This window comes from Centruroides sculpturatus, unplaced genomic scaffold (assembly GCF_000671375.1).
Source record: "Centruroides sculpturatus isolate CEXI.00-Female unplaced genomic scaffold, Cexi_2.0 scaffold291, whole genome shotgun sequence".
In the NCBI taxonomy this organism is placed as follows: Eukaryota; Metazoa; Arthropoda; class Arachnida; order Scorpiones; family Buthidae; genus Centruroides; species Centruroides sculpturatus.
This window is the reverse complement of record NW_019384514.1, coordinates 383,095-410,653: the sequence shown is the minus strand read 5'-3', so window position 1 is coordinate 410,653 and position 27,559 is coordinate 383,095. Positions and strand designations below refer to the sequence as shown.

The 27,559-nt window shown below is 28.3% G+C and overlaps 1 protein-coding gene and 1 long non-coding RNA gene across 2 annotated transcripts; one reads left to right on the top strand and one right to left on the bottom strand.

Moving 5' to 3' along the window:
* The first annotated feature begins 1,163 nt into the window (after positions 1–1,163).
* LOC111622517 (neuropeptide Y receptor type 5-like) lies at positions 1,164–24,974 on the top strand. The gene is made up of 2 exons (XM_023364918.1): positions 1,164–1,203; positions 23,749–24,974. The coding sequence occupies exon 2, from the start codon at positions 23,770–23,772 to the stop codon at positions 24,874–24,876; it is 1,107 nt and encodes a 368-aa protein (XP_023220686.1). The 5' UTR covers positions 1,164–1,203; positions 23,749–23,769; the 3' UTR covers positions 24,877–24,974.
* LOC111622518 lies at positions 2,295–6,355 on the bottom strand. Its single transcript, XR_002756284.1, has 3 exons — positions 6,219–6,355; positions 3,553–3,733; positions 2,295–2,588 (listed from the first exon to the last, which is right to left on the bottom strand). It is a non-coding gene; the product is annotated as an uncharacterized LOC111622518 (long non-coding RNA).
* Positions 24,975–27,559: the final 2,585 nt, after the last annotated feature.

Sequence of the window (27,559 nt, the reverse complement as noted above, 5' to 3'; positions counted from 1 at the left end):
TTTTGACCGATCGTCATACTCTCCTTCTGTTATATATAACAGAGACTAGAAATTAATAATTAATTTATATTCCTTTTTGTCATATTTTTTACATAAAAGAAAGCTAAATTTTGTGTAGAGATTATTTGAGTTATATAAAAATATAAAAATTTGAGTTTGAATGAAATGACCTATTGTTTTCTTTTATCTGGGAAGCAACAGGCATAGCAGAAATAATTTAAAATTGAAAGTATAGGCCTATAATATTCAATAATATAATATAAATATTAAAAATAAATAAATTTTATGTATGCTTATTTCATTTTTAAACGACAAATTCTAAAATGTTAAATTAAAGATGAACATACTAATTGTAAATATAATAATAAATTAATTAATTATAAAGCCAATATAAATATTACATCATTTATTAAGCCAAGATTTAGCTGTATTAACAAATAATGATATTATTATTGAAAATATTAAATAGAACTTTTAGTTTATTATTTATTAACATATTAATATTTAAATTTCATAAATTGTAATTTAATTTCTAGTATGATTAATGCTTAAATAAAGAAATAATTACATCAAAGACATTGCTATTATTAGTTATTCTTCTTTAATGTCAATTATTTCAAATGGATAAGGTGATATTGGCATTATCTTGCCGTTCTAAGGGGGATTCGTTCCAAGTGCATGAATGGATAAAACTACTGTACTGAATTGATGAGGCACGAACCCCATGAACAATCAAAGTGCTGCCCACTTTGGAGTTTCCTGGGTTTTCTCCACCTGTATAACACCTAAATAGGGCCAGTTTCTCGTAGAAAGTCTCCTTCCAGGAGTCTTTAGAATCTACTAAAAAGAGTTTTAGTAGATGGCCCGAGTGTTGCGTTTTCTTACTCCATTTATCTTATCTTTTGACGGAATTCAGACCCGAGTCCGGCTTTTTTCAGGAATATTCACGATTGAATTAATCAGGATATGTTGGACTTCTTCCCTCATTATCCTTCAATCCCCGTTATATATCTGACAGAATCTCTAATGGGAATCGAAAAAACAGTCTTCGTGCCCGAAAGGAGGAAATAATTTAAATATGGCCTACAGCAGAATTCACTTATTGTAATCACTTTGAGATTTGCATATAGATTACTGATAATAAAATAATAACCGAGTTATAACGTTAAGCTGGAATAAGATAAGATAATTACAATCAGTAGCGTAAGTATAACCTGTATTAGAGGACATAAATAAAAAACATGCAAACTTACATTCACCCCTGTATCCATAGTGCTAATAGATAAAGAGCTTTTACTTTAATTTATGTATATTTATTATCCCAAAATATTGATACATAAATAAATAAATTGTTAATTGTGGTAAGATTGAACAATTGATACTGTAACATTTGTAATTAAGTAAGCGGATTCTATTAAAATTTTAGTATTTATTATTATTATTTATTATATTTAAATGTTACGTTTCATTTTAAAGGATTTTGAATTTTTAATATCCTCTTTAATAGATTATAGTGAAAAATTATTAAATTTTATTTTTTATAGTAGAAAAAAAATAAGTAAAAAGCAAATTTTTTTTATTATAAAAAATAAATTTAACAATTTCTTTATCTATTTTTGTAATATAAATTATAAATTTAAAAAAAACTTGATGTAAAATTATTAATAAACTTCATATTTTATGAAGATTTATTTGAAAGAATTTTTAATTTATTTATTTTCTTTTAATGTCTTTTTTACAATTGTATTTTTAATTACAATTATGTATATTAAATATTTTTTGTATTATTTATTATAATCTTTATTTTGAAAATGTAAATTAAATATATTTATTTTATATAAAACTAATTTATTATTATTTAATTATTTAACATTTTTCCATGGTAGTAATTCATAATAAAATAACAATAGTTAATAATAACAAATTTAGTATATAATCAATACTAAATTTATTCATCTTTTAACATTAGTCTCATTTATTTAAATAATAATGTTTCATTTTAAATGAAAAACTTTCAAATAAGCTTTTTACATTGAATACAAATTTTCTAAAATTTCAATTCAAAATTTATATAAATATTTTCAATTTACATATATTTATTTTTTAAAAATTCAATTTAATTTCTTCAAAAGAAAATATAAGCTGTTAACTAATAAATTAATAATAGTCATTACTTAAATTGTAATTTTCTTTATTTAGAATTAAAGAATTTTTATTCCATTTTCCATTTAATTTAATTTTTTTTTTATTAATAACAAAAATATGTTCAAAATTAGATAAACTGTTTTCCAGTATTTTAGTTATAAAAAAAATCTTTATTATATAATATAAAGCAATCTGATAAAAATTTATATATATATATTAAGTGCCATAATCTATTTCCTTTCAGCTTAGTAGCCATCTGCATGTTTTTCTCCATTCTTTGTACAGATTTTAATTTTTTTTCCCATGTTCTTCTTTATAGCATCTTCCATATTGGTAAGTGGAAGTGTCAGTTGATGATGCTGCTTTAAGCCTCCAAATATTTCTAACTTATTTTGAGATATTGTGATAGAATATTCCAGTTATGATAATTTACTTTGGGCATTCTGAAAAAAATGTTTTAACTTGCACTATTATTTCAGGTGAATTGTGAAGATATTCTCTAAATAAAAGACTCAAAACACAGTTTTAAGGCTACTTTATATAATCCCTTTATTTATACTGAAAGAAATGTTTTTATTTTTTATATTAAAAATTAATTTATTAGACATCTTTCAAATTAAAGGATACCCATTAATTAAAACATTTTTTATTATTATTTTGAAAATTTATTTTACAAAAATATTCAAATTAATTTCTTAATTTTGTACAAGAAATTAATTTTTTTTAATGTTAAATTATCAATTCTTAAATAATAATTTATTAAATATATTATATGAACTTCATATTCTTGTTTATACAACTAAATATAAGCCACTTCTTTCCTAGATACTTGAATAAAGTACAAATGCAGTTATCAACTCTCTCAAAATATGAATTATCAAATAGAGAATTCTTAATATTTTTATATAAAAAGAATTAAAGGAAATTCCATTATTGGATAAATTATTTTGTCATTAAAAATGTATTAATGGAACTTTAAGCTTTGTCTATTGAGTTTAATAACTTAATAGGCATAATATGACTTTAAAATAATTTAAATCTGAGCTTTAAATTATTTATTTTTAAAAAAGAAGATTTAAAGTTTTAAGTTTTAAATTATTTAAGTTTAAAAAACTTAGATTTAAATTATTAAAAAAATTTTTTAAATGTAATTATAGGCCTTAAATTATTATATTAGAATTACTTAGTGTAACTTATGGAAAATGCCATACATAATTGAAATGAACTATTTGCTAATATAATTTTCTATATGTTATATTGCATTATTAATAATATTTAAGTTCATAAATTAGTCTGTAGAATTGTTAAGAATAAAACAGAATATAAATAATAATAAATTTATGCTACAAAAATTAAATATTCAAACATAATTAAATTCATTAAACTAATTAGTTAATTCTTTCTCACTATAAGAATGGAGCCTATGTTCATTAGAAGTAGAACATAATATATGTGTCTCATAAGTTCGAAACCATAGGAGAATAATACATCGGATTAAAAGACAGTCTGTTAAACTCGTCGAGGATTTCATGCTGATAATGGATTTCACAATCAAAAGACTCATTCCTTCTTATTCAGCGCCATTCACCTGTAAAAGAATAAACAAAAATCAACATAACTCTTATGGTTCTTGACTTACGGAACATCCTCTATATGTACACTACAGTACAGTACAACACAGTAAACTATGATTACAGTGACCATACGTCCTTTATTTAAGAGGACAGTCCTTTATTTCACTGCTCTGTCCTTCAACTTTATTTATTTTCTAAAATAGGCATTTTGTCCTTTATTTTGTAAAGTTGACGCAAAGTTTAAAAAAAATTTTTAATAATATATTGAACAAGTTAGTTTTGTGTACGCCATCACGATCAGTGTTGCATTGCTACATAGAGCGCAGTAGTGCAGTGTGTCGCTAACCAAACGGCCGACTGACAGTACCAGGGGGTGTACACTCTTATGGGGATTTTTGTGATAGTTTTTTAACTCTCTAGTTGGTGGATGGTACACTTGTTAATTAAAGCTAAAGTTAGTTGAAAGAAAAAATGAGGGGTTTCTTCCTATTGTTATTAGAAAAGTGGTCTTAGCATTAGAAAAATCAGAAAATATACAAGCCAAAAAATTCAATGATGCTGTGTACACATTTTATCAAACGTGCATAGATTATCTAAATGATTGGGACATGTTTTTTATTGAAATAGAGGTGTTTGAATGGGTCACATTATGTGAAATCCCTTTGTGGGCGAAGGTAGAGGAAAGCTATATCTTTATTTCGAATCATTGGTCCGTAAATATACTCGACGGTGAATTATTTGATGAAGTTTCATGTGTAAAAAAATATGTCACAAACGAAAAGATCGACGAATGGTGACAGAATAACCAGCCCTGCCATCAAAGGTGGATTGAGATTTTTGAACATTTTACAGCAAAAGAAATTGTTTTCAAAAACGTTTGTAAAATCGTAGAATTTTTTTTGTCTTCCTGGATCTAATGCCCCCGTTGAACGAATATTTTCATTGCTGAATAATATGCGGACGAATGAAAAAACCCATTTAAAAGTAAGCACATTAGAAGCATGTATTTCTGTCAAATACAACTTTCAAATGAACTGTATGGAATTTTATGACTTTAAAGCGTGAAACGGCGCTATAAAAAAATTAATTCTACTGAAAAGTATCAAAATTAATGTTATTTAAATTTTTACAATGTGTGTATGTGTAATAATTCAGATTGTTTAAATTTTTAATGTATGCATTGTTGTATGCTACTATTTTCATAATAAATGTTATAAACTTATGAATTTTATAAGGTATTTTTTGATTTTCTTCGATATGTCCTTTATTTTCCCCCAAAAAATATGGTCACTGTAACTATGATACAATCCAACATATTCCATTAAACACGTGTTAATATCGTTTTAACAAATTATGTCCGTCATTGTAATTAAACATATATACTCATAATTTTTAATATTGTATAATTTAATATAAAATAAGTTAAATAAAAAAAGAAAATTTAAGAATGACTTTTAGGCCATCTTGTATGTTACTGTAATACTAACGTAGAGAGAAATATCTATTGATACGAATATTATTCTTATCGTTTATTTAATTTATTTATCTTAATCGATTGATATAATGTAAATGAATTTAAATATATAATAGTTTATATATATATATATTACATTTTTAATACTATTCGAAATTGTAACGAAATTTATTCAATTAAATTAAATTATGAAAGTCTCATTCGTGTTAACAGATAATTAAATTAAGATTTTTATAATAGAATAATAAGTAGGATATAATGAATTTTTAATAAATAAAATTACACGCTGTAGGCTTATACAAGTTAGCCCATAAGACAGTTAACTTGTAAATCGCTCGAAGAAACCATTAAAGCATCTTGAAAATTTTTATCTAACAAATCAAATCAAATAAACTTCTTTACGTTGCAAGTATTTTATTTTACTTTTTATTTTTGTTGTCGAGAATTATAATTATTTCTTTTATATTTATTCTCTTTGTATTTCATAATAAATTATTTAATTAATTTTTTAAGCTTCTTTTATATCAATATCCACACAAACGTACATTGTTTTTTCAGGTTTCTGTTCTTAAAAATCATATGTCAAAGAGATAAATGAGAATTTAAAACCAACTTTTATTATTAAATATATATATTTAATTAAAATTAATGTAAATTTTTATTTTAATTAAATTTCTTCAAGTTACAACAATTAGACTCTATCACAGATTAAGTAAACAAGGCCATTTCAGATTACATTTTTTAAAGTTTTGTAAGAATTCTTTCTAGAATTTTAAGTAAGAAATTTGTGGGTAAGTTTAATTAAGTAAGCATTTATTATAATTAAATTGAGACTTTACAAATTCCTTGAACTCCTACAAATTGGATAAAGTACCTTATCCAAGATGCAAGGACCATGGATAAGGTAACGCAACACATGGACGATCTAACAAAAAAGAGTGCTTTCGAGAGGACTTTTTATGGGAAACTGACACCTGTGTAAGTGTTAGACACGAAGAAGACACGGAAAACTACACGTTACCAACCCGTTTGTGAGGCGCTAACTCAAGACCAATGTTCAGTATTTTATCCACTTGCCCATATGGTCCAAAGGATGTTTTGAAGCATTTATTACTCAGTTTTAGGGCTGCGTTGCACTTTTCAGATTTCCGACCAAATTTCTTTACAGTTATTATACAAATAAAGCTATAGAAGAAGAAATATTGTTAGTGAACATTATGACGAGACTCCTAAAGAGCCTAATGCATTATTGAGATTCCATTGCATTTCTTGTATTAAGAAAGAAGAATATTTATTTACTTTTTGTCAAATTTTATTACCTTAAAAAATATGTTACAAGTTTCTTTTTAATATATAAAATCTAAATATATATAGTCTATATATATAAGTAACTAGTATCTGTTTCGATTTCTTACAGGACTCCTCGTCTTTATAAAATCCTTATAAGAATTATTTCATGTAGTGAGTCTATCTGAAAAGGATTTTAATTAATTAAATTATCCTAAATTAATTTAATTATTGATATTATAATTTAATAAATTTTATATCATATATTAATTAAATCCTCATTAAACTTTTACTTATCACTTCGTTACATATTATCAAAATTATGCTGATAAATTCTATACAGGTATTAAGATGCATTGAGTGTTTGTTTAAGACTCATTTTAATATTGAAATTCCAATTTGAAATGTTAAAATTCCAATATCGTGTGATATTGTCAATTTAAAATGTCATTGTTAAGCAAAGATATTTCCTTAACTACTTTAAATGAATAAAAGTTTATGTATTTAAATAATATGTCAGTTAGAAATTGTTATATTTTATAGGTTGATTTATATATTGTTATAATAATATAAAATATTTTACTATGGTAATAAAAATTCTTTTATATTTTAATTTATAAGTTTACTACTATGGTAAGTTAGTAAACTTATAAATTAAAATGTAAAAGAATTATTATTGTTTTCTTGTAGAGTATCTTGAAAGATGATGAATTTAATTAATTTTTATATGATTTTTTAATAAAAGGACTTGGATAGAAAGGCCTCTTTAATCTGAGCTACATGCCTAAATTTTAGTTTTCTATATTAAAAAAACAATATAAAAGTAGTATAAATTATTATTATTATTGTGTAAAGTTGTTTAAAAATATCCATTTTATTTATTTTATCAAATTTATTCATTTTTTTTTTCTGCCTTATAAGAGTTATATTAGGGACATTATGCATCTTTAAACAATTCCTAGAAGATCTTACACCAAATTCTAGGCAGAATGAAAGCTAATGTGTATTGACAATATTAAAAAATGGATTAACGATGCCCTCAGAAATGTTAATGATGGATGACGGAGGCATTAAAACTTTAAAACTTTGATAGTTATAAGCTTTCTCCTCACTAAACTATATAATAAATTAGTAAGAAAAATATATTATCTACGTTTCTAAATTAAGTGGCAAAATCGAGGTTTGACTGTATGTACTGTATATATAAATATATAGTTAAACTTCAATAGAGTTCATTTTTTTCGTAAAGTTTAATAAATTGTCTGGAATAAACTTAATAAAAGTTTTCATTTTTTACTCCAACGGAGTTATTAAGCTATTAAACCCAAGGCAGTTTCATTCATAAGGCTAACTAGGTAGAAGTCTAGAAGCCCTACAGGGACTGATTCCGTCAATTTTAAAATACATTTAAAAAATTCTAAGTACTGTATAAATATTCAGATTTCAAAATGGAAATAGGACTATGTACTTTGATCAAGTATCTACTGTATTATTAGGCTGTCAACTATACGGAGATGAAAGCTTGAAGATTGGCACTCGGCCACCATATTGTGGGCCTTGCCGAATCCACGATAGATATGAATTAAAAAAAAAAGGCCTTCTTAGTGTCCATAAGGGTTGAAAGTGTCAAGAATGAAAAAGTATAGGCCTATATACAATTAAACCCCGTTAATACAAAGTCGAAGGGACTTAAAAATTGGCACTTTGTATTATGTATGTATGAACGTTCTGTGGTATTCTCTTGTCATAATTACATATTATGAATGCTTTATTCGTAATTACTATTAGTTAAAAATGAAAATAAATTAAATTTTTAGATAGACTCCTTATTTATAAATGAATTATTTCTCCATAAAAAAAAAAAGATACGATGATATTTAGAACTGCTCTAACTCGTAATATTATAAGGTGAAATTATGAATAAAATAAAATATAAGGCGACTTAAAAGTTGATATTTTCTCACTCTTCTCTCGGGTTTAAACACTCTTTCAGAGAACGAATTTTGACCGTTAACGTCGAAAAAGTTTATGGTTTCTTAGTACCATAAGTTTGATCGTAATACATATTGTTATTAAACTTCTGTATTATTGCTAACAATAACTTAACCAGATTAGTGTTTTCTAACAGATAGAGTATTGTTTGGCTTTTCACAACCTGTCTTTCTTCCCATTACTATTTTCAACGTCTTTAAAACGATTACAATAACAATGTTTATTGTGGTGAAAGTTTAAAGGTCACGTTACGAAGAAGATTTGCCGATCACTTTAAAGTGTGAGAAGATATTCGGTATTCTGACATTTATGACATCATCTTTTATCTTAGCAGCTTTGTGGTGGTTTAAGTATAATTTTTTATAAATCATTTATTGAAAAAAGTAAAAAATTTTGAAAAATTACACATACAAGATAACTACAAAGCAGATAAATCCTTTTATCGATTTTTATTAGTCGCTTAGATCATAAATGATAATATAAATGCAAGAATATCTAACATATTTCCCCACCCATTGAAGTGGCTAACAAATCGCCTTCGTAACTCGACATTCGAATTCTGCCTAAACCAACTTTCGTCCACCCCTCCGTTTATAACGAGTTTCATTTTTCTTAACGTGTCAAGTCCAATCTGTAGTATCAATCAATTTTGCTATTTATAATTTCAATTAAAATGATATTTTTACAACTGAAAAGATAAATATAACTCGTATTTTAATTACATACGCTACGTATATTGTCTCTTATAGAACAATATGTATTAATAATGGAGACATCAATATTAAAAAAACTATTATTTTTGTGATACGTAGGAAAACACAGCCTGCACATCACTTTAATATTTTTCCTATTGCTCATGTCGTCCTTTATGTGCTTACCTTGTCTTAATATGCCTGTTTAAACTTTATCTATGACTATTTTTTAAACCACACTCACAGCATTCCATTTTATTTCAGGTATAATGAGTTTCTAGACTTTGACAGTATGATAAACAATGAAAGTTAGTTTCACTTTTCAGGTCGGCCGAAAAAGCTGACGTTGCATATGGAAGAAATTGACATTAATGCTCGCTCAGGGTCTCATATTACACTTTACGTGTCTTAATTGTCAACAAGATGAATAACCGCTCATCAAAACATGACTTTCAAAAGTTCTTTTGGGTAGTGTATAGGTTGTTGGAACATAATGTCTAGTAAATACAGTTCTCATCTAAAATCAATATTATAATTATGGATTACTATTTTTCCATTAGTTACATGAGTTGCAGTATCATGTATCAGTTTTCTCTTTATATGTATAATGCATGTATCAGTTTTCTCTTTACATACACTCATTGACAAAAAGTTACATACCACGAAAAAATTGTCCAATTGCTGCAAAATTCAGCATACAACTATGTCTCATCTAGAAATGTAAATTGTAGCCCGATTGCATGCCATTTTATGCCACTAGAATGACTGTATCCTACAGAAAGGCTCACAGAAACTCAATGTTTAGAATTTTCAGTATACTTGTTTAAAGGTCTTCGAGCAATCAAAAATATTACGCGTAGCTGATGAAGTTTGAAAATGGCTTCATCGAACTGAGGGAATCAGGATGCCTGTTTCAATATACTGCCCCCATCTGAACCGTTCTAACTTGACTGTGAGGTGTTGAGAGAAGTGTATACGTGAGAGCATGGATACACGACAGGCAGGCCCTGAACGCTTCATACAGACAACTAGGACAGGTAATCGTCTGATTGTGAAATAAGCATGAACAGTTACAATGTTGTCTTTGTTCACTATCCAGAAACAGATGGAAGCTCTCTACAGAACCCTGTCTCTGAATGGTGAACATTAGCAGGCGACTAGTGGAAGCAAATTTGTATGCACAATGATAGCTCTGTCCATTAGTACCCCAACAACGTTGAATTTGTACTGGTGTCGTGACAGAGAAACGTGGATTGTTACAGATTGTCAGAGTATAGTCTCAAGTGACTGAGTGTGTTTGGAAACGGATAATTACTAATGAGCACTTGAACCCCTAACAACTGGCATGCTGATGTAGGGAAGACATTTTGTATGATAGTCGGTCACTTTACAGGTGTGAGAGACATCGATGGGCACAACTGTACTGTACATTTAAGAAATCCTGAGTCCTCATGTGTTGCATGACACTGTCTCAAACAATTATTTTCCAGAAAGATTATGCTTGGTCCACACAGCTAGCGTACCGAGGCATGTATGTCTCCACACACGTTGCCACACTTTCTTGGTCTCATTACACTCCAGACTTGGTTCACCAGTGATAGCGTGTATAAAACTACTAAACAGTAGTGTTGGTTTCAGGTTTCGCCCACCGAGCAGTTGTGGGACACCATAAGACTCCAGCTTCGGCCATTTGCGAGCGTGAGTAATTTGGAACGTCAATTTCAACATGTGTGGGCAAATCTGTCGCAGGATAGCATACGGTGTCTGTGTGCCTCATGCAGCACACCTTCATTCCTGATAGATTGCCAAGTCAGGCAAGAGAAGTCCTACAGAGCACTAAAGATTCCTTTAAATTTTGTTTTTGTTCCACGGAAAATTGTCTTTTTGCTATAATATTATAACCACTTATTACCATTATTATTACATTCAAACTATTGAGGTTACATTCGATTCCAAAGCTTTCTTCTTGGTGCATAACTTCTTTTATTAATGAATAGATATATTATAAAAGTTTAAGAAGGAAACTTCATGTAGCTTTTGATTCATTAAACACAGTTATTCTATGAGAATAACTTTGGAGGATAGGTCTTACGAGTTAGTTATAAGTTTGCATATTGTTTAAATTAGCTCTGTATAGTTCGGATATCTATGGGTCGATCTCACCTGTAAGGTTGTTAAATTAATTATGCTAATGATTTAGTATTGACTCTTCACAAAATTTACAAAGGTGGATTAATAAAAAAAATTATGGGTTTTTTCGTAATTTGATTGGGTGTTAGACGAATATAAGTATTTAGGTATTTAATTCCAATTAAATGCCTAAATACTTGTATAGATAAGTAAAGTCCAGGAAAAACAAGGATAAAATCAGGATAAAAGCTTCACTTTAGGGACTGAAAGTGAAGATATTTATCCAGACAGATATTTGTGATCTATGTGATAGTAATAAGTGTTGGGATATATTTTTTATTTTAAGAATAAAACCCTTAATATTGCTTATCTCTTTCTTGAACAGTCAGTAGGTGGCGTATGACGATATTATAGAAACAAATGCCTGTGTTTAGTTGGCAGTGAATCTCTATAAAATTTTTCGGACATTTTTTCTAACTTAAAAATTTTTTACTTACGGGTAAGAATGTATTATTTTTATTTATTACTTTTACTAAGGGTTTTACTGCTAGTAATGTTATATTTGTATTAGTTTTTATAATTAATAATTATGTATTTTACTGTTTAGATTTTATGGAATTTACTATTTTGATATGTTTTTACCTGTACCAAAGAGAATGCATTATCTTATATATTAAATAAATAAATATCTTTCTGAAAAACTTTGAAAATCTTTAATTGCTTAAAAAAAGCTTTATTAAAACAATTAATTTTTCATATAATATTAGAAAAAAACTATATAAATATTATTATTATTAATATATATTTAATCGTTATAATTAAAATCCTGAGTTTTACTTTATTCTTTCTTTTTTTTTTATCACATATATTTATTTTTCACTGTCTTAAAAATAAATGAAGATAGCGTAAGTCTAAATATGTTTAAATAGCATGATTTTAGTGAATAATTTCATGTGTCTTTAATTATAATCGCATATATTTTGCTCCCTGAAACGAAATCCTGCGGGTGCTCTTGTTTATATTACAATGTATTAGATAATCAATTAAGTTAATTACTCAATTTATAGATTTTAGAATAGTATTTTGTCTATCCTAGAAAATATAAGTAAAAAAATCAAAAGTAGCCATGGATCCAGGAACAACTCTTCGTAATAGTTAACTCCTTCTCTCGCATCCATTGTTGGACCTTGATTAAAAAAAAAAAAAAAGCCTCTTAGTGCCCAAAAAGCGGAGAATTAAAAACGAAAAATAACGATAATAATTCTTTATTTAATAGTAATTTAGATTAATAGGATTAAATTGTTGGAATACAACGTTCTACTAAGATGCTTCGGAAAGACTTTCTATGGGAAAGTAGCTCCTATTTAGGTGTTAGACTTAACAATTTTTATTATGATAATTATTATTAAATATTAATTAAAATTATATTTTCATAGACATTTAGCTCGTTTTCTGAATAATAATAATAATGCTTTGATGGATAAGTGAATTGAACAAAAAATATGAACAATTTTACGTAGACAGGATGGGACCTCTTTGACAACTGAAGTTATATTTGAAGAGTTTGACAGTGAAAGACGGACATCTCATGAATTTTTTTCTGAAATTTACAGTACAATTACTGAATTTTAATACCTTAATCGAATAGAAAATATTATTATTATTTTATAAAATATTTTTAAAGATATGAATAAAAATTTTAAACTTTGATAAATTAGAAATGTTTTTAATGAATGACCCAAAGTTATATTAAAACCGATCGTTTGAAGGATTATACGGACTATAATTAATTAAATATTAAGTAATTTGGAATTAGAGACAAACGTTAGTATCCATCTCTTGATAAATTTAATAATTATAAACAATTTAAAAGATTCTAGAGGAAACTATAGTTATATTTGTATATAGTTTTGGTCCATCAAATATTTTAAGAATAATTAAAACTGACGACTTAAAAAGACTATCCTATATTTTATATGATAAAAAAAATTTAGAATTAATTCTAACATTAAAATGAAAAAGTTATTAAAAACTTGAAGAAAAATATATTAAAAAATTTAGTAGTAATATTTAATAAAATAAAAGTTTTTAATATAAAGAATTACATATTCACAATACTCGAATACTTTTATAGTTAATATCGATATTAAAAATAGAAATCCTGAATGAAAAATGTAATAAATTCTTTTTAAAAAAAAATCAATCGGTCTCTATATATACATATAAAATTGGAATTAAATTTATCTGCAATTGTTTATATCAAGGTCATTCCTTTTTTTTATTATTTTCTTTTGTTTTTTTTTCGACAGATGTCGATGAAAAGAATGGTATCCTGCGAGTCTTCTTCGATGCATTTGACAAGTTGCAGTTAGAAAGAGATAGGGATGGCTTTCACCCGAAGGGACTACTTTGTCGTGACAGATGTCACTGATTAGACTTATAAAAACATCACTTTATTTCTTTTATAGACATCGTTCTCGATTTTTGCTTTTAAGAGGATTAAATCGATCGAGTTTAATTGAATAAATTGTATTTTGACAATAGAGTTACGTTTACTCCATTTTATTGTCTGTTAATACTACAAAATTGAATGCTTTTATTAGGAATTATTGGCTTGATTATTGGCAATAAAACTTTAGATTTGTTCCAGAGTTTTCTTACAATTTAATCTTAAATTTTGATTCGTATTTTTTTTCGATTATTTAAGTGCTCTTTTTTTTTTAAATATAATATTGATTATAGGTAAACATTTATATAATATAGCTTATTATTTACTTCTAAACTATAGTTAATTTTTTACTTTTTTTTTTTTAAATTGAGTTTTATTGTATAAGCTCACTCTTTTTTTTCATTACTATTAGAAAAACTTTGCTTATTTTTAGTTTTTTTAATATTAAGCGAAACGATTAAAAATTTGTAGATTCTATTAAGCTAATATTTCTCAACTTTTCTATATAAATCATCTCCTAAAGGATTTAAAAAGTCCTTTAGGAGATGATTTAAAAGATAAGATTCTGTTCACCCTGTTTAAAGCTTAATAACTCCTGTGCTTTTTGTCGAAAATTTCTGAAATTTTGCAAGGAAGTTTGTGTAATACGTGAATTGATACTATTAAATTTTGGTGATTAAAGGTCAAAGGGATGGGGCGATAAAAAGGGGATCGTGTGTCGTATCTCGAGTAAGGTCGAAATTAATGACAATTTTACTTGTTATTAGTATTTACAGTTTTGTTTTATAAAAACCCATCCCTACTTTGAAAATTAAGTTTTTAGTTATTTTATAATAATTAAAAATATAAAATGATTTTTAAAGATAAAATAGCATAACAGACGGCCATATTAAATGTTGCCGGGAAAGTTAAGCAACTCGTTAATGGATTTTTGTCTCCAGAGATCATATTTGTCACTGGAGAGATATCGTTTACTGTATTTGATTATAACAGATAAAACAAGTTGATCATAAACAAATAAATAGAAGTCAAGTTTGATCAAATAATGTGCTGAATTTTATGTTGATATAGGAATAAACATTAACATGAATTTAAAGTAAAATATTTATTCAAACAAACTTCATACTTTTACAGATACTTTACCAAGAAAGACTATTCTAATATAATTTATTTTGACTAAAATTCTTCTTAAGTAATTCCATAAATAAAGTAAATTTTAAATTAAGGATTTAAACAACATTTATTTTACAGATGTCATAATTATTATAATTCACATCTGTATTGTTTTGTTTCTGAAAAAGTTGAATGTTACAATACTGTATTTGAACAAATATATTTTATTTTAAAATAGTTTACAAACTTCGAGCGGTGATCACACTCATTTCATATAGGCCTATTTATATTCGTAAATACAGTCGACCCCCCTATAATTACGGTCCCTATAATTACGATTCCTATAAAACTACGAAAAAATTGTGACTGGTATCCGTATAGAACAGTAAAAAACCCCCTATATCTTATAGGGGTTTTTTACTGTTTTTTTACTGTTTCCAAAGAATGGAACGTATCTATATCTTATAGGGGGGTCGACTGTAATTCAAATCCCTTACAAAACACTGGATTCTAAATAAGGATTTCGAACCCTTCGTGAATATGAATGTTTGAAATAAGAGGTCTTGAACTTTGGAACCAATCGAATCCTTATAATTTTTCATAGCTAATATTTTTTGTAGCTAATTCTGTTTCTTTATTTCTTCGACAGAATACAATACGGATTTGTTCATACAATATTTTTTGCAGATAGATCTAAAAATACTTATGTCTTTCTTAATNGTTAAAAATGAAAATAAATTAAATTTTTAGATAGACTCCTTATTTATAAATTAATTATTTCTCCATAAAGAAAAAATATACGATGATATTTAGAACTGCTCTAACTCGTAAGATTATAAGGTGAAATTATGAATAAAATAAAATATAAGGCGACTTAAAAGTTGATATTTTCTCACTCTTCTCTCGGGTTTAAACACTCTTTCAGAGAACGAATTTTGACCGTTGGCGTCGAAAAAGTTTATGGTTTCTTAGTACCATAAGTTTGATCGTAATACATATTGTTATTAAACTTCTGTATTATTGCTAACAATAACTTAACCAGATTAGTGTTTTCTAACAGATAGAGTATTGTTTGGCTTTTCACAACCTGTCTTTCTTCCCATTACTATTTTCAACGTCTTTAAAACGATTACAATAACAATGTTTATTGTGGTGAAAGTTTAAAGGTCACGTTACGAAGAAGATTTGCCGATCACTTTAAAGTGTGAGAAGATATTCGGTATTCTGACATTTATGACATCATCTTTTATCTTAGCAGCTTTGTGGTGGTTTAAGTATAATTTTTTATAAATCATTTATTGAAAAAAGTAAAAAATTTTGAAAAATTACACATACAAGATAACTACAAAGCAGATAAATCCTTTTATCGATTTTTATTAGTCGCTTAGATCATAAATGATAATATAAATGCAAGAATATCTAACATATTTCCCCACCCATTGAAGTGGCTAACAAATCGCCTTCGTAACTCGACATTCGAATTCTGCCTAAACCAACTTTCGTCCACCCCTCCGTTTATAACGAGTTTCATTTTTCTTAACGTGTCAAGTCCAATCTGTAGTATCAATCAATTTTGCTATTTATAATTTCAATTAAAATGATATTTTTACAACTGAAAAGATAAATATAACTCGTATTTTAATTACATACGCTACGTATATTGTCTCTTATAGAACAATATGTATTAATAATGGAGACATCAATATTAAAAAAACTATTATTTTTGTGATACGTAGGAAAACACAGCCTGCACATCACTTTAATATTTTTCCTATTGCTCATGTCGTCCTTTATGTGCTTACCTTGTCTTAATATGCCTGTTTAAACTTTATCTATGACTATTTTTTAAACCACACTCACAGCATTCCATTTTATTTCAGGTATAATGAGTTTCTAGACTTTGACAGTATGATAAACAATGAAAGTTAGTTTCACTTTTCAGGTCGGCCGAAAAAGCTGACGTTGCATATGGAAGAAATTGACATTAATGCTCGCTCAGGGTCTCATATTACACTTTACGTGTCTTAATTGTCAACAAGATGAATAACCGCTCATCAAAACATGACTTTCAAAAGTTCTTTTGGGTAGTGTATAGGTTGTTGGAACATAATGTCTAGTAAATACAGTTCTCATCTAAAATCAATATTATAATTATGGATTACTATTTTTCCATTAGTTACATGAGTTGCAGTATCATGTATCAGTTTTCTCTTTATATGTATAATGCATGTATCAGTTTTCTCTTTACATACACTCATTGACAAAAAGTTACATACCACGAAAAAATTGTCCAATTGCTGCAAAATTCAGCATACAACTATGTCTCATCTAGAAATGTAAATTGTAGCCCGATTGCATGCCATTTTATGCCACTAGAATGACTGTATCCTACAGAAAGGCTCACAGAGACTCAATGTTTAGAATTTTCAGTATACTTGTTTAAAGGTCTTCGAGCAATCAAAAATATTACGCGTAGCTGATGAAGTTTGAAAATGGCTTCATCGAACTGAGGGAATCAGGATGCCTGTTTCAATATACTGCCCCCATCTGAACCGTTCTAACTTGACTGTGAGGTGTTGAGAGAAGTGTATACGTGAGAGCATGGATACACGACAGGCAGGCCCTGAACGCTTCATACAGACAACTAGGACAGGTAATCGTCTGATTGTGAAATAAGCATGAACAGTTACAATGTTGTCTTTGTTCACTATCCAGAAACAGATGGAAGCTCTCTACAGAACCCTGTCTCTGAATGGTGAACATTAGCAGGCGACTAGTGGAAGCAAATTTGTATGCACAATGATAGCTCTGTCCATTAGTACCCCAACAACGTTGAATTTGTACTGGTGTCGTGACAGAGAAACGTGGATTGTTACAGATTGTCAGAGTATAGTCTCAAGTGACTGAGTGTGTTTGGAAACGGATAATTACTAATGAGCACTTGAACCCCTAACAACTGGCATGCTGATGTAGGGAAGACATTTTGTATGATAGTCGGTCACTTTACAGGTGTGAGAGACATCGATGGGCACAACTGTACTGTACATTTAAGAAATCCTGAGTCCTCATGTGTTGCATGACACTGTCTCAAACAATTATTTTCCAGAAAGATTATGCTTGGTCCACACAGCTAGCGTACCGAGGCATGTATGTCTCCACACACGTTGCCACACTTTCTTGGTCTCATTACACTCCAGACTTGGTTCACCAGTGATAGCGTGTATAAAACTACTAAACAGTAGTGTTGGTTTCAGGTTTCGCCCACCGAGCAGTTGTGGGACACCATAAGACTCCAGCTTCGGCCATTTGCGAGCGTGAGTAATTTGGAACGTCAATTTCAACATGTGTGGGCAAATCTGTCGCAGGATAGCATACGGTGTCTGTGTGCCTCATGCAGCACACCTTCATTCCTGATAGATTGCCAAGTCAGGCAAGAGAAGTCCTACAGAGCACTAAAGATTCCTTTAAATTTTGTTTTTGTTCCACGGAAAATTGTCTTTTTGCTATAATATTATAACCACTTATTACCATTATTATTACATTCAAACTATTGAGGTTACATTCGATTCCAAAGCTTTCTTCTTGGTGCATAACTTCTTTTATTAATGAATAGATATATTATAAAAGTTTAAGAAGGAAACTTCATGTAGCTTTTGATTCATTAAACACAGTTATTCTATGAGAATAACTTTGGAGGATAGGTCTTACGAGTTAGTTATAAGTTTGCATATTGTTTAAATTAGCTCTGTATAGTTCGGATATCTATGGGTCGATCTCACCTGTAAGGTTGTTAAATTAATTATGCTAATGATTTAGTATTGACTCTTCACAAAATTTACAAAGGTGGATTAATAAAAAAAATTATGGGTTTTTTCGTAATTTGATTGGGTGTTAGACGAATATAAGTATTTAGGTATTTAATTCCAATTAAATGCCTAAATACTTGTATAGATAAGTAAAGTCCAGGAAAAACAAGGATAAAATCAGGATAAAAGCTTCACTTTAGGGACTAAAAGTGAAGATATTTATCCAGACAGATATTTGTGATCTATGTGATAGTAATAAGTGTTGGGATATATTTTTTATTTTAAGAATAAAACCCTTAATATTGCTTATCTCTTTCTTGAACAGTCAGTAGGTGGCGTATGACGATATTATAGAAACAAATGCCTGTGTTTAGTTGGCAGTGAATCTCTATAAAATTTTTCGGACATTTTTTCTAACTTAAAAATTTTTTACTTACGGGTAAGAATGTATTATTTTTATTTATTACTTTTACTAAGGGTTTTACTGCTAGTAATGTTATATTTGTATTAAAATAAAATATAAGGCGACTTAAAATATTTAATGCTCGATATTTTCTCACTTTAAAAATGCTTCTGGAAATACTTTCTGGCTAAGAACTTCAACAATTCCAAAGTTATGTCAAAGTGTAAACAAGAAATCATAATACAGCGACACTTTAATTAACGGACACTCCCGAATACTTAGCGGGCATTTTTACAATTCCCAGATCCTTCAAATAGGACCTCCTAAATAATGGACGCCGTCGTCCGTAACCAACCTTACGAAAACATAAAGTCCCGCTTTCAATATTCTGAAATAAATTACGTACGAAATAGTTTAAAACTAAAAGAATCGGTTCAAATACTCTTTCGGAGGACGAATTTCGACCGTAGGCGTGGAATAAAAACGCTGAAAATAGGAATGCGGAGAAGGTCGGTTGTAAAAAGTCGAACAGTACTTTTTATCCGCTAGAGACGACTACTCTGGTTAAGTTGGCAATCATCGCTTATCGTCATACACATTGTTATTAATCTTCTGTCTTCTTGGAATTAAGCTTACGGTACCGAGAAACCACAAACTTTTTCCGAGTTATTCATTCATTCGACGAGAACCGTAGTACAGTAGTAACGAGAAAGTAACTCAAAACGGTTACGGCAACAGCGTTTATTGTGGCGCGAAGGTCATGTTACGAAGGCGTTTTGCCAGCCACGTTAAAGTGTGAGATAATATTCGATATTCTGGCATTTACTACGTCGTTTATGATCTTAACAGTTTTGTGGGGCTTAGGTGTAATTTTGTTAAATAAATCATTTAGTAAAAAAAGAAAAATGCTCGAAAAATTACACCTACTCGATAACTACAAAGAAGACAAATCTCTATATCGAGTCTTATAAATGAGGATATAAATGCAAGAATATCGAACGTATTTCCCACCCCTGGAAGTGGCTAGCAAATCGCCTACGTAACTCGATATTCGAATTCTGCCTCACCGTCTGTAACAAGTTTTATTTTTCTTTGTCGTTTTCTGGCGAATTAATTTTTAATCAACGTTATTTACATTTTATCGTAATTTTTGTGCGCCATTTAAAGTTTGCTATTTAGAACTCAATTTAAATGAGATTTTTACAGCCAAAAAGATAAATACAGTAATATACTGTATACACCCGGTATTTTAATTATATATGCTACGTGTACTGTCTCTGATAGAAAAATATATACTGATATTCCCGACATCGATATTAAAAATCCGTTTTTGTGTGACAGGGACAGCCTGCCCTTAAATACTTTAATATTTTCCACAGTACTGTTGTCGTCCTTTATGCGCTTGCTTGCCTTAAAAGTTCCAAAATAAAATTAGAAAAAAATGTCCATAAATAAATAATTATATTGCAGTTGTGGGGAGAAGGTAACATTTGCAATGTTTATTAGTCACTTTTTAGCACATTTACCCAACAAATTACAAAAATGAAGTAATTTATATTCTTTAAAGAGATAATCAGCTGAATTTCCCCCATTCTTACATCATCATTAATCTATTTTCAGTTCTACCAAAGAACACTTTTGCTCTGTTTTTCACAACTGCGCATTTATTGATTTATCAAATTCAATTGTTGATTGAAANATAAAATAAAAGTTTTTAATATAAAGAATTACATATTCACAATACTCGAATACTTTTATAGTTAATATCGATATTAAAAATAGAAATCCTGAATGAAAAATGTAATAAATTCTTTTTAAAAAAAAATCAATCGGTCTCTATATATACATATAAAATTGGAATTAAATTTATCTGCAATTGTTTATATCAAGGTCATTCCTTTTTTTTATTATTTTCTTTTGTTTTTTTTTCGACAGATGTCGATGAAAAGAATGGTATCCTGCGAGTCTTCTTCGATGCATTTGACAAGTTGCAGTTAGAAAGAGATAGGGATGGCTTTCACCCGAAGGGACTACTTTGTCGTGACAGATGTCACTGATTAGACTTATAAAAACATCACTTTATTTCTTTTATAGACATCGTTCTCGATTTTTGCTTTTAAGAGGATTAAATCGATCGAGTTTAATTGAATAAATTGTATTTTGACAATAGAGTTACGTTTACTCCATTTTATTGTCTGTTAATACTACAAAATTGAATGCTTTTATTAGGAATTATTGGCTTGATTATTGGCAATAAAACTTTAGATTTGTTCCAGAGTTTTCTTACAATTTAATCTTAAATTTTGATTCGTATTTTTTTTCGATTATTTAAGTGCTCTTTTTTTTTTAAATATAATATTGATTATAGGTAAACATTTATATAATATAGCTTATTATTTACTTCTAAACTATAGTTAATTTTTTACTTTTTTTTTTTTAAATTGAGTTTTATTGTATAAGCTCACTCTTTTTTTTCATTACTATTAGAAAAACTTTGCTTATTTTTAGTTTTTTTAATATTAAGCGAAACGATTAAAAATTTGTAGATTCTATTAAGCTAATATTTCTCAACTTTTCTATATAAATCATCTCCTAAAGGATTTAAAAAGTCCTTTAGGAGATGATTTAAAAGATAAGATTCTGTTCACCCTGTTTAAAGCTTAATAACTCCTGTGCTTTTTGTCGAAAATTTCTGAAATTTTGCAAGGAAGTTTGTGTAATACGTGAATTGATACTATTAAATTTTGGTGATTAAAGGTCAAAGGGATGGGGCGATAAAAAGGGGATCGTGTGTCGTATCTCGAGTAAGGTCGAAATTAATGACAATTTTACTCGTTATTAGTATTTACAGTTTTGTTTTATAAAAACCCATCCCTACTTTGAAAATTAAGTTTTTAGTTATTTTATAATAATTAAAAATATAAAATGATTTTTAAAGATAAAATAGCATAACAGACGGCCATATTAAATGTTGCCGGGAAAGTTAAGCAACTCGTTAATGGATTTTTGTCTCCAGAGATCATATTTGTCACTGGAGAGATATCGTTTACTGTATTTGATTATAACAGATAAAACAAGTTGATCATAAACAAATAAATAGAAGTCAAGTTTGATCAAATAATGTGCTGAATTTTATGTTGATATAGGAATAAACATTAACATGAATTTAAAGTAAAATATTTATTCAAACAAACTTCATACTTTTACAGATACTTTACCAAGAAAGACTATTCTAATATAATTTATTTTGACTAAAATTCTTCTTAAGTAATTCCATAAATAAAGTAAATTTTAAATTAAGGATTTAAACAACATTTATTTTACAGATGTCATAATTATTATAATTCACATCTGTATTGTTTTGTTTCTGAAAAAGTTGAATGTTACAATACTGTATTTGAACAAATATATTTTATTTTAAAATAGTTTACAAACTTCGAGCGGTGATCACACTCATTTCATATAGGCCTATTTATATTCGTAAATACAGTCGACCCCCCTATAATTACGGTCCCTATAATTACGATTCCTATAAAACTACGAAAAAATTGTGACTGGTATCCGTATAGAACAGTAAAAAACCCCCTATATCTTATAGGGGTTTTTTACTGTTTTTTTACTGTTTCCAAAGAATGGAACGTATCTATATCTTATAGGGGGGTCGACTGTAATTCAAATCCCTTACAAAACACTGGATTCTAAGTAAGGATTTCGAACTTTTCATGAATATGAATGTTTGAAATAAGAGGTCTTGAACTTTGGAACCAATCGAATCCTTATAATTTTTCATAGCTAATATTTCTTTTTTAGCTAATTCTGTTTCTTTATTTCTTCGACAGAATACAATACGGATTTGTTCATACAATATTTTTTGCAGATAGATCTAAAAATACTTATGTCTTTCTTAATCTATATATATATATATATATATATATATTTCTTTTCTGCTCTTCCTTAAACTTGCAAATCTATTCTCGATGTTCCCTAACAATAACACCTGGAGAGATCACTAGAAAGGGTATCAGGAAGAAATGTGTTCATATATTTTTATTACTTATAAATAGATTAAAGAATTACATTCATATATGTTCATTAAAAAGAATCATATATCTTTCTACCCCTTCTGCTTTGACTGCTTAAGCTCCCTCAACGTGTTATTATTGAATTACTAAATAAACGATTATGTATATATCAGTGGCATGCAATTCATGGAAGCTGTCCCTTGTATTTTCTAAAATATAAATACATATTGTGGGATTATTTTCATAAATAAGTTCTTATATCTTTGATTTATATCAATGTATCTATTTTAGAGTTAAAATAAATAAACTGTTTATCTTTGTATCTGTTTATAATTTTTATGGAAACACAGCTTCCCTATCATTAAATGTCACCGCAGGCCTCTGGTATATGTTTAACAAATAGTATATTTTATCAATGAATTTTCAAACTTCATAATCTAACTAAATATTTTAAATAAACAGAACGTTTCGAATGTATTTATTTACACATTAAAAAATAAAGAAATACGTTAAATAAATACAAAAATGTAAATAAATACGCTAAGTAGATACAACAATAAATACACACGTAAGCAATAAAATTAATGAAATATTGAATATATTTATTTTAAATCTATTTTTAATTTGACATAAAAAATTAATCACAGTATATTTTTTTCAGGATTTCTTCAAGATTAACAAAATGAAAATAAATATAACTGACATCTTCAACTTTAGTATGGAACAAGCATCAGCCGTTCTTGAAGAATATACCCTTAGAGATCACATTTTTTCTTCTCCAATTGAGACCACTATTGTGATAAGTTACTGCATTCTCATGACATCGGGAGTGTGTAGTAATTTACTCATATCCATTGTCATTTTAAAGAATACGAAAATTCGTACTAATAGAAATCTTCTTGTAGTGAATCTCAGTATGACAGACATAGCCTTGTGCATATTCTGCATGCCTTTCACACTTCTGCAATTAATCAGAAAAAATTGGGTACTTGGTTCAGTTCTGTGTAAATTGGTGCCATTTTTTCAAGGTTCGACTATCTTTATCATGGCAGGAACCGTTATGGCCATTGCCATCGAAAGACATAACGCTATCGTACGGAGCCACATTCACAGAACTATTATTTGTAAAAAATTTTGTATCTGTACAATATCAATTTGGGTGATATCTTTAATTCTATCAATACCGGTTTGCCTCTTTCAAAAAGTTGTTCCTATTAGAATGAGTGGGTTTATTCTATCAGAAAAATGTATGGAACATTGGCCTTCTGGACACATTAAATCTATCTACACTGTTGTCGTCCTTTTAATGCAATTTGTCATACCTACTATGATTTTAATTGCAACTCATTGTAGAGTAAGAACATATTTAAATATAAAAATAGCTCATCCTCATCAAGAAATAGCTCCAGGATATAAAGAAAGATTACGGAAAGAACTGAAAAGAAACGAAAGAGCTACAATGATACTACTTAACTTATCTATTGTATTTACAATTAGTTGGCTACCTTGGAATATAGTTAATTTGATAGCAGATTTCCATCCCAAGATTTTTTCACCCGAAACTCTTTATTTAATTTTTGCTTTGTGTCACATCATAGCTATGACTTCTGCTACAACTAATCCAATTTTGTATGGTTGGCTAAATACTAATATCCGAAGAGAATTGTTAAAGATGGGCGAGGTTGTGGGGATAGTTTTGTCTTCACATAGTAGACCTACCAGTAATAATGGATCTGCAGTTCAGGTTTCGGATGGGATCGAGATGCGTAACACAGCTAATAGCAATTGAAAAATCTATATTTAGCTTGAATTTAATATATTTTCTCATATACCGTAGTTATACTCAAAATTTATCTGAAGCAATTATAGAGTTACTGTAATTTTATAGACTCGATTAATATTTTAAAAGTATATTTTAAATAGCTTGTATTCATATTTATTGTGACTATATTATAAATATATATATTTAATATAATAATTAATTTTGTACAAAATTATATTTATAATTTAGTTTGAAACAAATAAAATAAAATAAAAATCAATCTAGTTTTGTTCTTCAATTTATAGAAATAGATTCGAAAAAATATATTGACAAATAAAACGTTTTCGCAGCCCCAAATAAAAATTTACTATAAAATAGAATGTATGATATATTTTATTCTTTCCATCCTGATGCCCCAAAGGATGTTTTTAATCATAGGATACATCATCACAGGTTTTCTTTCTGACCTGTAGGCGCTAAGAGTGTTTTTTTAATCAAGACATCGAAGATTCGGCTAGACCCGCAATGCGACGGAGCCTGATATATCCAAAATGGACCAACCCCGAAAAATTTCTGGGATTCCCGATTCGGACTTGAACCTTCAAGAAAACACTGACCGTTTGCCCTCTCATCCATGTGGTCATCTACATTGACACCTTTAACATTTCATTCCGAATTAACTACGTAATTTCTGTGAAAAAAATGATATCGAAGCATAAATATAAGGTTTTAACAGTCTCTTAAAATCCTACAATATGGATCTTATTTACATTTATGTTTACATTAATGCGATAATATAAATTTATACATCATACCACACTTTCTCCGAGGGTCGGATGGTCTAGCGGTCAAGGTGGCATCCTACCGCTCTGGGAACACGGAATCCAATCCTGGCAGGTTGAAAAATATCCAGGAATTTTCCGACGGTGGTCCGTTTTGATATGTCGGGCCCCATCCCTTACAACCCGGTAGTCCCATTTTTTCGGGATCTAAATCTCAATACAATTTTGAAATTTATACTTTTGTATGAAATCATTTTTGTCACAAATGCTATGTAGTTAATTTGAAATAGTGCCCACCAGTGGCCGAGGGGATAAAACCCCGTAAACACTGGTAGTTGGTCATAGGTTTGCGCCTCGCCAACGGACTGGCCACGTGGAGTTTTCAGGAGTTTCATGTTATCTAGAATAAGAAGCAGTTTCCCTTAAAAAACCTGCCGGTATACATTTGCCCTCGGAAGATTGTCCATTTGCAGCGTTGCCGTAACCAAATAAACCTAAACCCAATTTGAAATAAAATATGAAAGATGTGAATATCATTTAGATTATTTCTTTTAATTATAATCGAATATGAAATTGAATTTTTGAAGAACGGTTTGAAGTTAAAAAAATTTTTCATATATTTTTTAATACCATCGCGTAAAACACGTAATATAACATAATACAAAATAATTATAAAAATGTCATTAAATTATTGAAGCAAAGATTAAAACATTACAAAAGGGAGTGTAGGAAGACAAAATCTTCTAAACACGTATATATATAAATTGTTATTAAAACATGAGACAGTGTGAAGCCATTAAAGATATGAAGTGAGTTTATGAGAAACCTTTCAAATATTACTTTCACTTAAATAAATAAATAAATAAAAACAAATATTAAATATAGTTCAAATTTAATAGAATAATAAAATTATCTTCAAAACGATAAAGATGACAAAATTATTATCTCTTCATTATCTTTACACATATAAGGTATATAAATCTCTAACTCGGTAAGAGCCCATAATAACCCCGTAATAAACGATTTCATATTTATTACGTGTTCATTCAGACACGCAATAAGACAGTCAAATGATGAAGAATGAATTCACCATTTTCAGATCAAATACTTATGAAAACTTCTGAAGATTTGAAATCAGCAGATACATAAGGGCTTATGTGATAATTATATTATTTGATATATATATATATTTATTATAGTTATCCTCTGTGAATTACATTTTGAGTACAACAAGTTATTCTTGGAAGGAATTGACGAATTGCTACTTACTGTCCTAAAGTATTCTATGTATACTTGATGGAGTTATGGTTAGGAACTGAAATTCCGGATCGCCTAAGATATCAATACAGAAATTCCGAAATTAGGCAAATGCAAATTCCGAAATTTCCGGATTGATATTATACATTAAATAATGCAATAAAAGATGTTTCTTTTAACGAATTCGTTCGGATAGCATTGAAGGATCTTGTTTACTTAATTTCTACTTAGTTTTATTGTGACTGAAAGTTCCAAGGTGACGATTTGTCAACTGTTTCTCCTTACTAGACTCAATAAGTTAGTTATCGTGTTATGTGATCAGTATTCAAAACAAATGTATTACAAAATATTATTTATTTGTTATTAATAATAGTACTTCCATACAAGAGAGAAAAATAAAACAAAATTAATAAATAAGCAGCCACATAATGGTCTATTAATTACAATACAGTTAATAAAAATGGTACAAAGATTTAACAAAAAAAAAAGTATGCAATTTATTCAATATTATCTTCGACATATTTTTATCATACAAATAATTCTTTAAAAAATCTTCACTAAGAATTTCTCTCTTAAACAACATTTTAAAACTGGACAGGACGTATAAATATGCGTTAATACACAATCGTAATCGGTAATACAATATAGGCAAGAATACCCCGTAGAAATAT